Source organism: Sebastes umbrosus, chromosome 20, assembly GCF_015220745.1.
Source record: "Sebastes umbrosus isolate fSebUmb1 chromosome 20, fSebUmb1.pri, whole genome shotgun sequence".
Lineage (NCBI taxonomy): Eukaryota > Metazoa > Chordata > Actinopteri > Perciformes > Sebastidae > Sebastes > Sebastes umbrosus.
In genome coordinates, this window is record NC_051288.1 from 23038928 (window position 1) to 23051519 (window position 12592).

At 42.0% G+C, this 12592-nt stretch overlaps 1 protein-coding gene across 1 annotated transcript; it reads left to right on the top strand.

The window, feature by feature from the left end:
* Window positions 1–11772, top strand: LOC119479766 (ATP-dependent RNA helicase DHX8). Its single transcript, XM_037755694.1, has 23 exons — window positions 1–183; window positions 501–586; window positions 675–747; window positions 1744–1835; window positions 2680–2786; window positions 3007–3405; window positions 3906–4050; window positions 4447–4653; window positions 4756–4843; window positions 5011–5108; window positions 5339–5486; window positions 6249–6430; window positions 7078–7272; window positions 7390–7575; window positions 7680–7890; window positions 7993–8174; window positions 8311–8451; window positions 8576–8731; window positions 8927–9064; window positions 9273–9401; window positions 9498–9694; window positions 10671–10850; window positions 10943–11772. The coding sequence occupies exons 1-23, from the start codon at window positions 72–74 to the stop codon at window positions 11160–11162; spliced, it is 3672 nt and encodes a 1223-aa protein (XP_037611622.1). The 5' UTR covers window positions 1–71; the 3' UTR covers window positions 11163–11772.
* Window positions 11773–12592: the final 820 nt, after the last annotated feature.

The following is a 12592-nucleotide window of genomic DNA, read 5'->3' on the forward strand; positions in this document are numbered from 1 at the left end:
GAAGCGGAAGTTGCCCTCATCCAATATGTCTGCCGTTTAGCTTCTCTGAACACAACACGACATCGTGGATCATGATGGCAGACGGAGGAGTCGACGAGTTATCACAGCTAGAGTATCTGTCTCTGGTGTCTAAGGTCTGCACGGAGCTGGACAACCATCTGGGAATAAGTGATAAAGATTTAGGTGAGGATTTAGTGGACATTTTCGTTGAAATGGGGTGCTAACTAGCTAGCTTATGCTAACGAGCTAGCTGTTGTCAGCTAACAGTGGTATCGGTTAACTCTGTAATCTGGCATGTATTACAACAGAAACGTGTTTATTCCTGACTGTTTCCATGCAAAGTGTGTGTGTGTGAGTAGCGCTGCGTTTCCATATTGTGAGAATCTAGCTATGCTTCGTGTTTTATCAACGTTTTTCAATGTTTATTGAGCCAGTAGGAGTTGTCTATCTTGGCTGTTGATGTTATTCACTGGTTCATTTGTTGTTTTGTTGTTTCGCAGCTGAATTTGTCATCGACCTTGCTGAAAAACAACCGACCTTTGATGGATTCAAAGCTCTTCTGCTGCAAAATGGAGCTGAATTCACAGTAAGTTCAGCCATGAAGTGGTGTAAGTTAACGTATACTTGTTTACTTGGTAACTAACTGGGTTCTGTTTTGTTTGTGTTCATTGTAGGATTCTCTTGTCGGTAATTTGCTCAGGCTCATTCAGACCATGCGACCTCCACCCAAGACATCTGCGAGTAAAGGTAAGTTAATGCCAAAGTAAAGCATTGATTTACTGTAGTTAAACATATCAACTGTAAATAAGATTCAAGATTCAAGCCCCTTTATTGTCATTGTGTAGTACAACGAAATTAGATTGTGACAATCCCATAGGTGCTAAAAAAGAGTGCAATACAAGTGCAATATAAATATAAAAGATAATGCAATATAAAATATAAAAATACAATATGTATATTGATGAGATGACAGTTTTGCCAGATTATTGCACAAAGTGTCCGTCAGATAATTATATAATTATTGCACAGAGTGATCAGCATATGTTATTGCACATATTTATAACAGTAGATTTACAGTATTTACATTGCAAAAGTGACACAAAAGTGACACAAAAGTGACCAACGTGTTATTGCACATTTACATTGCACATGTCCACTCAGACAGAGGAGATGTCAGAGTTCAGGAGGTTTGTGGCAGTTGGGAAAAAATAAATAGTCTTGATCTCACAAAAGTGGCGTTTTAATCAACGTATTGGTTAAGCTAGTACAGAAAAGATCATCAAATAGTCCATGTAGGTGACAGTTTCTCTGCTGTATAGAGGTACATTTTATTTTAGCATTGTAACAATTAAACATGGATTGCATTGGTCAAGGTCAAGGAAAACTTTATTATCTCATAGGGGCAATTTGTTGTACAGTCAGCAGTACCACACAGTCATCAAACAAAAACAATAAACACAATAAATAGCCTATTAAAGGCAATAAATACAAAAGCTTACAACATTACAGAGCATTGTTTAGGAAACCAATTGCAGTCGGTTGAAATCTATTCAGAGCCCAAAACATTGAGAGACATTTCCCCCCCAAAATACTGTGTATCGTTTACCTGTATGTTGTCTATTTTTTTACTGTGTAACTGCTACATATCTGTAGTTCCCTCGTGCAATGCCACATCGTGTTTCTTCATAGCTCTCCCTTGGGAATAATCAAAATTGCAATTAATGTATAACTGTCCATTTTCAGTCTCTGAGGCTTCGGTCAAGCCAAAGACAGAAAAGGACAAGCTGAAGGAGTTGTTTCCTGCACTGTGTAGAGCAGATGATCCAGCACCAAAGGTATGTTGCTTTAACACATTATTTGTTGGTGGTATCTGTTTGACTTGTAATGCCAACATTACCATTCATGCAAAACAAGATCTTTACACATGGACTGATTGTTTCCATTAGGTTTTTCTTCATAACACTTAAAAGCACAGAATTAAACATAAAGAGAGACTATGTGTGAACCCTTACCTGCGGTGCAGTATATTCATTTTTGAGCTGCTTTGAATTTGCACATTGCATCTCTACACATCCTGCACAAGCAAAGTTTTCTCATAGGAGAAGCTGGCCTTGACTCTCCTCTTCCTAATCAATTTGTCAATATAACTACTGCTGCCTGTAGTTAAATGGAATGAGAGGGTTTAATGTGATTGTCCATTCATTGGACAATTTGCTGATTTACCACCACTGCGCTCTTGACTGTGCTTTGCGCTGTGTGCCTTAATTACATGAAAACTATTATTGTCCCATATACTAGTAGTGTCTACGATGATCTGTAAGTCAAACGACTGATCTATGAACTGTATGTAAGGTACATAAAACATAATAAGAAACAACCTTAGACACTCTGACGAAAGGTCCAAGATGGCTGAAAATGTTTGGGGGATAAAGCAGGGTGATCTGGAGTAGAGCGGTGCGACATGTGATGGACTTGCATTGAAGCTCACACTAGTCTGCACCTTGCTGTGTGTGCATACTCAAAATTAGAGAAGGGGTCATGTACCTGTGGTGATCAACGTACCTGTAGCATAGTGCAGCGTTCCAAAAATGTATTCGATAGGAAAACTAAACAAAGGTTAACCATTGAATGTTGAATGGTACTGTGTTGCTAATTATTTTGTTTGATTGACTTTCTCAGAAGCTACTAGACGAAGATGATGTGAAAGTAGCCGCTGATGCCATGAAAGAGCTGGAGATGTTTATGCCCAGTGTCAGCGGGACAGAAACCAAAAGCAGTAAGAGCAGGTAAGAAGACGAACGCTCGCACATTTTTATTTGCCTTCTTGAAATATAAATTTAACATTTAATAGATGGTGTTTGCTTTGTTAAAATAGGAAACAAATACCACAAGCAGCAAATATGCACTTCTACTATGACGTTTATTGTGTGAATTCAACTTTTTTTGTCATGTCAACAGTGGCTTGTGATGTTCACTGTTATGTTCTATTCACACTTGTTCTTGCAGGTCAGAAAAGAGCAGACGCCACAGCCGGAGTCGAAGCAGAGAAAGAGACAGACACAGAGATCGAGACAGAGATCGGGATAAGGACAGGAAAAGACGCCATCGCTCTCGCTCCAGGTCCAGGTCTCACTCCAGAGACCGCGATCGGCACAGAGACAGAGATGGAGACAGAGATAAAGACAAAGATCGCGGCAAAAGAAGAGACAAATCTTCCCGCTGGTCTGAGCGCTCACCTAGCCCCAAAAAAGACCAAGACAAAGACAAAGACAAAGACTCTGATCGCTGGAAGGACAAACACGTGGACCGACCTCCACCAGAGGAGCCTTCTGTTGGTGACATATACAACGGCAAAGTCACCAGCATCATGCAGTTTGGATGCTTTGTTCAGCTGGAGGGATTAAGGTCAGTATTAAGTCAACAAAGTGCTATTAATACAAAATTGACCCAACTTCAGTGTGGCAGCTCAGCCCACTGGTTTCTAATGAAAGGTTATTTTTTCATCCGTAACAATCTGTAAATTGAATGCAACTGCTCAGGTCTGTGCTCAGGTTGAATATGCATTCCTATGATGTATGGATTATAGACCCTTTTTGTGCCGACGTCAAGGTGTTTCCTGGAGGCAAACAGGAATCACCTCAGAGTATTAGGCTAAAGTTACACATGGAAAATGTTGTCTTGCTGTGTTGTTGGGTGCCAGAATCGAAGGAGTATGGCTCCAACTAAAAATTTAATGCATACCTTTTGAGATGAAAAACTGTGATTCGAGGCTCTAGCAAGCTATAGTATCGGCAAAGCGTTTCAGAGATGGAGAGAAAATGTTGCTAATAGTTTAGTGTTAGTTAATAGTTTCAAAGTGTCATTCTGCTGGTAAAGTCAACCATGATGTTGTTCTGTGTATGTAGGAAACGATGGGAGGGTTTGGTCCACATTTCCGAGCTGCGTAGAGAGGGCCGTGTGGCCAACGTGGCCGATGTCGTCAGCAAGGGCCAAAGAGTCAAGATCAAGGTGCTCTCGTTCACCGGCTCGAAGACCAGCCTCAGTATGAAGGTAAGAAGAACAGACGGCAACTTATTAAACAAGTTTCTGGGAAGTTAGTCTGAAATAGAATCAGTTAATTGAAATGTGTGTGTGTGTGTGTGCAGATTTCTTTGTGTGAGCCAGGTTGGAAAATTGAGATCTTGATAGCAGCGTTGGTGCTTAATTGATTTCAAATTATATGTGTGTGTAAATGTAATCTGATATTCCCTTTATATCAGAGCAGGTAATTGTTGGAGCCAGTGAGTCATGATAAACTAAATGAGTGATTAAACTGCTCTGAATTTCTCATGAGATATTTGTAGAGTATATTATGAAAGTTTCATCATCATGGGATCTTCTCTCAGGTTAGATTAGTTATCCCCTTAATTGTCAGAATGTAAATGGTCTTCCTCCTCTCTTTGCCAGGATGTGGACCAGGAGACAGGAGAAGACCTGAACCCCAACAGGAGGAGGAACGTAGGCCCGGACGGAGGGGATGAGATCTCCATGAGGAACCCCGACCGGCCGAGCAACCTGAACCTGGGCCACGCCCCTGAGCTGGAGCAAGACGACACCCTGGAGCGCAAGAGACTCACCAAGATTTCTGACCCAGAGAAGTGGGAGATCAAGCAGGTGGGTCTATATACAGCCTTTAAGTCTTTGAGGAAACCACTGAATCCCTTTGTGGGTTTATTTTCTCACATGCCGGTACTCATGCTCTTTGTCTGTCCTCAGATGATTGCTGCCAACGTCTTGTCCAAAGAAGAGTTCCCTGACTTTGACGACGAGACAGGAATCCTTCCTAAAGTTGATGATGAAGAGGGTAAGACATTTTCCACCCATTGCAGAACCAGTTTAATAACACAATACCTTTTTCACTCAGTGAACATTATACCTCTAGACTCTTAGTCTTATGTCTTGCTTTATGAAATATGACTTGTTGTGGATGAGTGGACTGCGTGCTCATTGATGTTGTTCACTGTCATTCAGATGAAGATTTGGAGATTGAGCTGGTTGAAGAGGAGCCCCCGTTCCTGAGGGGACACACCAAACAAAGCATGGACATGAGCCCGGTCAAGATCGTCAAGGTACGGTTATATGTCTGAACGTGTTATCGCATATCTCGCTAAATACACAGAGGAGAGACAACAGTGCAGTGCAGTTAAGTAAACCACACGTGGGCATAGCACATGTTGCGTCTTACGTCATTGCAGAGTCGTGTCCAGCCAGTAGCTTCTTCTCTGAATCAGCAGCTGGTTATAGCCTAATAAAAGCTACACTTAAACAGAATGGTCCTGTGTTTCCCCTCTGGCCATAGAATCCAGATGGCTCTCTGTCTCAAGCCGCCATGATGCAGAGCGCTCTGGCGAAGGAGAGGCGAGAGCTGAAGCAGGCTGCACGAGAGGCAGAGATGGACTCCATCCCCATGGGGCTGAATAAACACTGGGTCGACCCGCTTCCAGACGGTAAGAAATACATCAGATGTGTACGTTAAGTGATATCAAAGTCACAGATGTCTGCTGAAGTACGATTCGTCAAATCCCTGTCGCCATAAAAACATCTGCCTGTCTTGATATTAGCATATTGATTATTTTAACCTCTGTCTTCAGGTTTGATTTAAATATATATTTTAGGTTTATCTTTGCTGTTGGCTCAGTCCAGTCTGCGTGTTTGCCTCGCTTTATCAAAACCACAACTCAGTCTGAGTCACGCATGAGACCTGCTCCATGATGGCAGGCAGCACCCCTCAGGCTTGCCAGTACTGGAGATGGTTATCTGGCTTCCTGCTGCCCCGTATCTGTCCGGATGGAACAGTCTGGCCATGGTTCAGTGTTCTTCTATCCCCCTCCATGGCCCCAGGTGGTCCAGACAGTTTCCAAGGGTCGCTCTTATCCTGCCACAGAGGTCTGAATCAAGAGTATGAGATAAAACAAAAAGGAAAATATGTTATACAATATGTGTGTATTTGTTTCCATATCGGGCTGTATATATGGGTGTGGTTGTGGCATGGAGTCGTGTGCAGGCGTTACCTTTTTCTTTACTGATGCAGTTCTGATTGCCTTGCACCTACGTGATGTGCTTATAATTAATCTTCTTCAACTTGTTATCCTGCCACAACCATGCAGATCTGGCGGTGACGTAAGCTACTGATGTGACGAGATTTTAGTTGAAGCGTTAAACACCGGTTTTGGTCATTATTAAGCACACTTGTCCTCCTCCTTTTACAGTTGATGGCAGGCAGATTGCAGCTAACATGAGAGGCATTGGCATGATGCCCAACGACATCCCAGAGTGGAAGAAGCATGCTTTTGGAGGCAACAAGGCCTCTTATGGAAAGAAGACCCAGCTCTCCATCCTGGAGCAGAGGGAGAGCCTGCCCATCTACAAGCTGAAGGAGCAGCTTATTCAGGTTTGTTACAGATTTAAAAACAACACCCAAAGGAAGACTTTTCACAGATTTACTTGGATGCTCCACATGGGAGTTAATAATTGAGTCTGATTAGGTTCTGTTGGAAATGTGAATATCCTTTTTTAAGAAGCAGATGTTGATGCTTAAGTACGTTTTATGCTTTGACACGTGTTGATTGGAAACATCTGCCGAATGCAAATGACCAGATTTCTTCTTAATTAGTTTTCTCTGGTGCAAAAGAAGTTTGATAATAGCCTTTTCCACTCCCCCCCTCACTTTTTACAGACCCATTTTTGTCTGTTTTAGGGGAGTACAGAGGGTCTTTAGCAGGAGATAGCGGGTCAGCAGTAGATGTCACATAGAAGGGGTGTACATCATCTGAAAGCTGGGAACCTGAGGATTAATTTGAGATGCAGCTCAGCACTGTGTGTCAAGTTGTTCTAGTCATAAATCAGAAATGAAATAATGTAATTAATAATCAATTAATTAATTAATGAATGAATTAAAATAAATTGTCAAAGTGTATAAGACTTGAACATTATGATGGCAGTAAATGATGGCCATGCCCATGCTCTATAGTAAGTAGAGTAAAACGTCACTCAAGTGCTGGTTTTGTAACATTTCCTCTCTGTGTTAATCTGTCCCAGGCTGTTCATGACAACCAGATCCTGATTGTGATTGGAGAAACTGGGTCCGGTAAGACCACGCAGATCACTCAGTACCTGGCGGAGGCGGGTTACACCACCAGGGGAAAGATCGGCTGTACGCAGCCCCGTCGTGTTGCCGCCATGTCAGTGGCCAAGAGAGTCTCTGAGGAGTACGGTTGCTGTCTAGGACAAGAGGTGAGTGATCCTTCCTTTATTTTCTTCCCATGTGATGATGGCAAAATCTCAACATTTATATTTTATAATTGTTTAGTTAGATCTCAGGAGGGCTAATATGAATTTGTTTTGCTCTAGGTGGGTTACACCATCCGTTTTGAGGACTGCACCAGCCCTGAGACGGTGATCAAGTACATGACGGACGGTATGCTGCTGAGAGAGTGTCTGATCGACTCTGAATTGGGCCAGTACGCCATTATCATGTTGGATGAAGCTCACGAGAGGACGATCCACACTGATGTTCTCTTTGGTTTGCTCAAGAAGGTGAGTAAGATGAGCAGAGGATTTCATACATTCAGGGGGAAAACGTTGGGTTACTTGTGAGAGTAAAAGAGACGCTGAGTATTTTTTGTTGTTGTCTATCTCAGACTGTACAGAAACGCACGGACATGAAGCTGATTGTAACATCGGCCACACTGGACGCCGTGAAGTTCTCTCAGTATTTCTATGAAGCGCCCATCTTCACCATCCCGGGAAGAACTTATCCAGTGGAGGTTCTCTACACCAAAGAGCCTGAGACGGATTACCTGGACGCCAGCCTCATCACAGTCATGCAGATCCATCTGACCGAACCTCCAGGTATGATTTTAAAGTCTTGAAAACACACTCGGGTGTCCTTTTCACCAGTAGAAGCAAAAATCAGTCCATGTCAAAATCTAACTCTCCCTCGTCTGTGTCCAGGTGACGTCCTGGTGTTTCTGACTGGACAGGAAGAGATCGACACCGCTTGTGAGATCCTGTATGAGAGAATGAAGTCACTGGGACCTGATGTTCCTGAACTGATTATCCTACCAGTTTACTCCGCCCTGCCCAGTGAGATGCAGACCAGGATCTTTGACCCAGCACCCCCCGGCAGCAGAAAGGTGCTTAGATTTAACAGTATACTTTCAAACAGATGGGAATATACGTATCTACTAAGTTTCTTTTGCAGCATTGCACTGTATCTAAGATGTATGTTTTTTTGATTATGTGGAATAATCTTTATTTTCCTCCCCGTAGGTGGTCATTGCCACAAACATTGCAGAGACCTCTCTGACCATTGATGGGATCTACTATGTGGTGGATCCCGGCTTTGTCAAGCAGAAAGTGTACAACTCAAAGACCGGCATTGACCAGCTGGTGGTGACTCCCATCTCACAGGTACAATATGTTTATGATGTACTTAAAGGAGAAGAACACCAAATGTTTCCTGATATCTCAGCAAATGGAATTAGCTAGCATACTGATTTTTAAAAATATAAACAATATCTGTTTTCCATTTCAGGCCCAGGCCAAGCAGAGGGCAGGTCGAGCCGGCAGAACGGGTCCAGGGAAGACTTACCGGCTCTACACGGAGAGAGCCTACAGAGACGAGATGCTGACGACCAACGTGCCTGAGATCCAGAGAACCAACTTGGCCAGCACTGTGCTGTCTCTGAAGGTAAAACAGTCGCTCTGCAACCAACATGTTACACATGTTTAGTGTGAGCAACAGGTAGAAACAAAGCTTACATACTAAAGGAATGGACTGGATGTATTCAGAGACAGACAGAGGAGCTTTAATGCTTTTAACTTTCTCCTCTTTTGAAGTGATTAACCTAATACCTTTGTATTGTTGTTGTGTTTCCTCCACCAGGCCATGGGCATCAATGACCTGCTGTCTTTTGACTTCATGGACGCTCCTCCCATGGAGACTCTGATCACAGCCATGGAGCAGCTCTACACGCTGGGAGCTCTGGATGATGAAGGCTTACTCACACGGTTGGGAAGAAGGGTGAGGAATGATTTTTACTTGATGGTTTCTCTCCGCTGCAAAGACGAAAAGAATCAATCCACATCAAATCACATTTATGCACTTTGTAGTTACAAATAATGTGTCAGTGTATGGTTGCTTTCATGCCCCTCATTTCCCCTCTTGTCATCTTTTTTTAGTATGGCTCCAGTTATTTTGATCTGTTCCTCTCTTTGTATCTGTCTTCTAGATGGCCGAGTTTCCTTTGGAGCCGATGTTGTGTAAGATGTTGATCATGTCCGTCCATCTGGGCTGCAGTGAAGAGATGCTCACCATCGTGTCCATGCTGTCTGTGCAGAACGTCTTCTACAGGCCAAAGGTATGTCCACCATGAAACCTTGTGTTTAATATGACTTAATAAAATAGAATATGACTGAGTGGGCAGGTTTCTAATATGATTTGACTTGTGTTAAAGGACAAGCAGGCCTTGGCTGACCAGAAGAAGGCAAAGTTTCACCAACCTGAGGGAGACCACCTGACCCTGCTGGCGGTCTACAACTCCTGGAAGAACAACAAGTTCTCCAACCCCTGGTGTTACGAGAACTTCATCCAGGCTCGCTCCCTGCGCAGAGCCCAGGACATCCGCAAACAGATGCTGGGTATCATGGACAGGTATAGTTTTCAAGATGACGATGCAGAACCACAACACACGTTAGCAACTGAATCTGCAATAACATTAAAGAGTGGCTCCATCTGCGTCCTGTTCCTGTTTTTTTAAATGGAATTTGCCGTTAGCAAAAAGCAGTGATGTAGGTTACCAAAGTAAGCTAATCAATAAGGTTATGAATAGTGTGAACGCTAGTACTAACTGAGACAATGTTGGCTGTGCTAAGTTTGGAAATAATGGAAAGGGTTTGTTTAAATGTTTTGAAGTGGGGTTATTTGTATACTTCTGTGTTCTGCAAAGTAATATTAATACTTTTGTCAATGGAGTCTGGTGGCTTTGAAAAGAGCGATATGACTGCTTCAGTTCCCCGTCAGAAAGGGCTGTCTGACGGCGAGGTAAAGCAGCTGTGGACGGGAGCAGCATAAAAACGTCAATCAGTTTAAGTGTACGCTATATTTAGAATCTTTTCACAGCTTCACCTCGCCATCAGACAGCCCTTTCCGACAGGGAACTGAAGCTGTTATATCACGGTCTTCAAGACCAGACCAGACTCCATTCACAAAAGCAGTAGTTTTACCTCGTAGAAGACAGAGGTTGCTGGCCTACTGTTGCCTCGATCCATTAGTTTGTTTGTGTTACTGACTTTCGGACAACATTGCTTAGCTTCTGTGCCGGTACTCCTGTCTGCTTCTCCAAACTGTGAGCACATTACTGTGTGTAACGTTAATACACTGACTATAAGGATGTATATATACTGTATATGTAGCAGCGTCACCATGCAGAAACCTACATCAGGTCACGTGGGGAAACGTTTTTAGAAGAGATTGGGAAAATAGCATTCTGACGCTAAAACAAACCAAAATTTTAATGTTTGGATTTGAATACATAAAGAACACCGGTGGGAAGTTACAGAATTATATGAAAAAACTAAAATATCTGTCTTGTTTCTCATGAATCTCCAACATGCTCTCTTCTCTTCAGACATAAACTGGATGTGGTATCTTGTGGTAAAGCCACAGTTCGGGTCCAGAAGGCCATCTGCAGTGGCTTCTTCAGGAATGCAGCCAAAAAGGATCCTCAAGAAGGCTACCGCACCCTGATAGACCAGCAAGTTGTGTACATCCACCCCTCCAGTGCTCTGTTCAATCGCCAGCCTGAGTGGTACGACATAAACCTCAGTCAAACAAGAAATAAATGTCCTTTTATAATAGTTAATTTTGTTTAATTTGACGTCCTTCCTCTCTCATCCTCAGGGTTGTGTACCACGAGTTGGTGCTGACCACCAAGGAGTACATGCGGGAGGTGACCACCATCGACCCTCGCTGGCTGGTGGAGTTTTCACCGGCCTTCTTCAAAGTGTCCGACCCCACGCGCCTCAGCAAGCAGAAGAAACAACAGCGGCTCGAGCCCCTCTACAACCGTTACGAAGAACCCAACGCCTGGAGAATCTCTCGGGCCTTCAGACGCCGTTGATACGCGTGACGTCACAAATACAGAACAAAAATGTTTTGACAGTGATGATAAAGTCCGATATGTCGACCTGTACCGGACATGTGATCAGACCCTGGTGGTTGGAGTTTGTATCATCATTACTTCAAGATGTGTATTCACTCCTTTTAAATTTGTACACGTTGTACATTTCCCCAGAAGTTCCTTCATTAACCTGTCTGGGAATTTTAGTGTCATCATTTTAGTTAACCCGGAGCTATTTACTTTTCATAGCACTAACACAGGAACAAAAATAAAACTTCCCCGTCTGTCCTGTTAGACTAAAGTTTAAAAGTTAATCTTCTGTGAGGAGATTCTGCAAAACGGTGGACTATTTTATTCAGATTCTGTAAATTGTAATAGCATAACGTTATGCCTAAATAAGACCTGATAGGATCGTAATAGAGTCTTAATGTTTCACTAGTCAATACTTGTCAGACCACAAAGATTGAACAGCGTGTATGTTTGATAGATTTTGTACTATAGCGTGGACAACTTTCACTCACTTGTCTGTGTATGTGAGACGTTGCTTTGCTATATTCACCAGTGGAACTATGAAAATGTGTCCTCATTAAATGCTAAATTTTCTTAACCCCGTTGGATTTTGTTGTGAACTTTAAGTAGTTGGAAAGGTACAGTAGATACAGAGATATGTTATTGTTGTGGTGTTGTGGCTAGTTACCAAGCCACACAAAAAAAACAACCAAAATCAGGTACCCAAATCCCAAATATTTGCAGCGTTATGCCACTCATTTCCACTTTAACTGTTACTGTGTTCAAATCAAGCCATGCTTCATGTATCCACAGTTAGTGCAGGAAGTATTTAGATAAGAGTAGCAATTTATCAATGTCAAAATAGCTGTTTAAGATTATTTTTACACCATTGGATCATATAATTTACAGCAACCCATTGTATGTAATTACATGTTTATATACAACCCTTAATTTACAAAGTAACTAGATACTGTAGCCCTAAAATTAACGTAGTAAAAATTACAATATTAGCCTCTGTAATGTAATGGATTATAAGTCTAAAGTAGCATACCATGGAAATATGTTTTAGCAGTGGTTGAATAACTACTCAGATGTTTTAAGTAGTTTTAAGTTTAAGTTGTAATACAACAGTAACTCTGTTACAAGTAAAAGTCCTGTATTAAAAATGTTACTTAAAAGTGCAAAAGTATTTGCATCAGAATTTACTTAAAGTACCTAAAGTAAGTAAAAGTACTACTTTTGCAAAATGGCCCATATCAGAATCATAGATAGATATTCTATTTTATTGGATTATAATTCTCGAGGCATTAATGTGTAAACATCATTAGTAAAGGTGGGAGTATTTTTTATTTTTATTTACTACTGGATATCTTAATCTATAAAAATACCGTAATTTATGAGTTGGTTTATATTTTGTATTA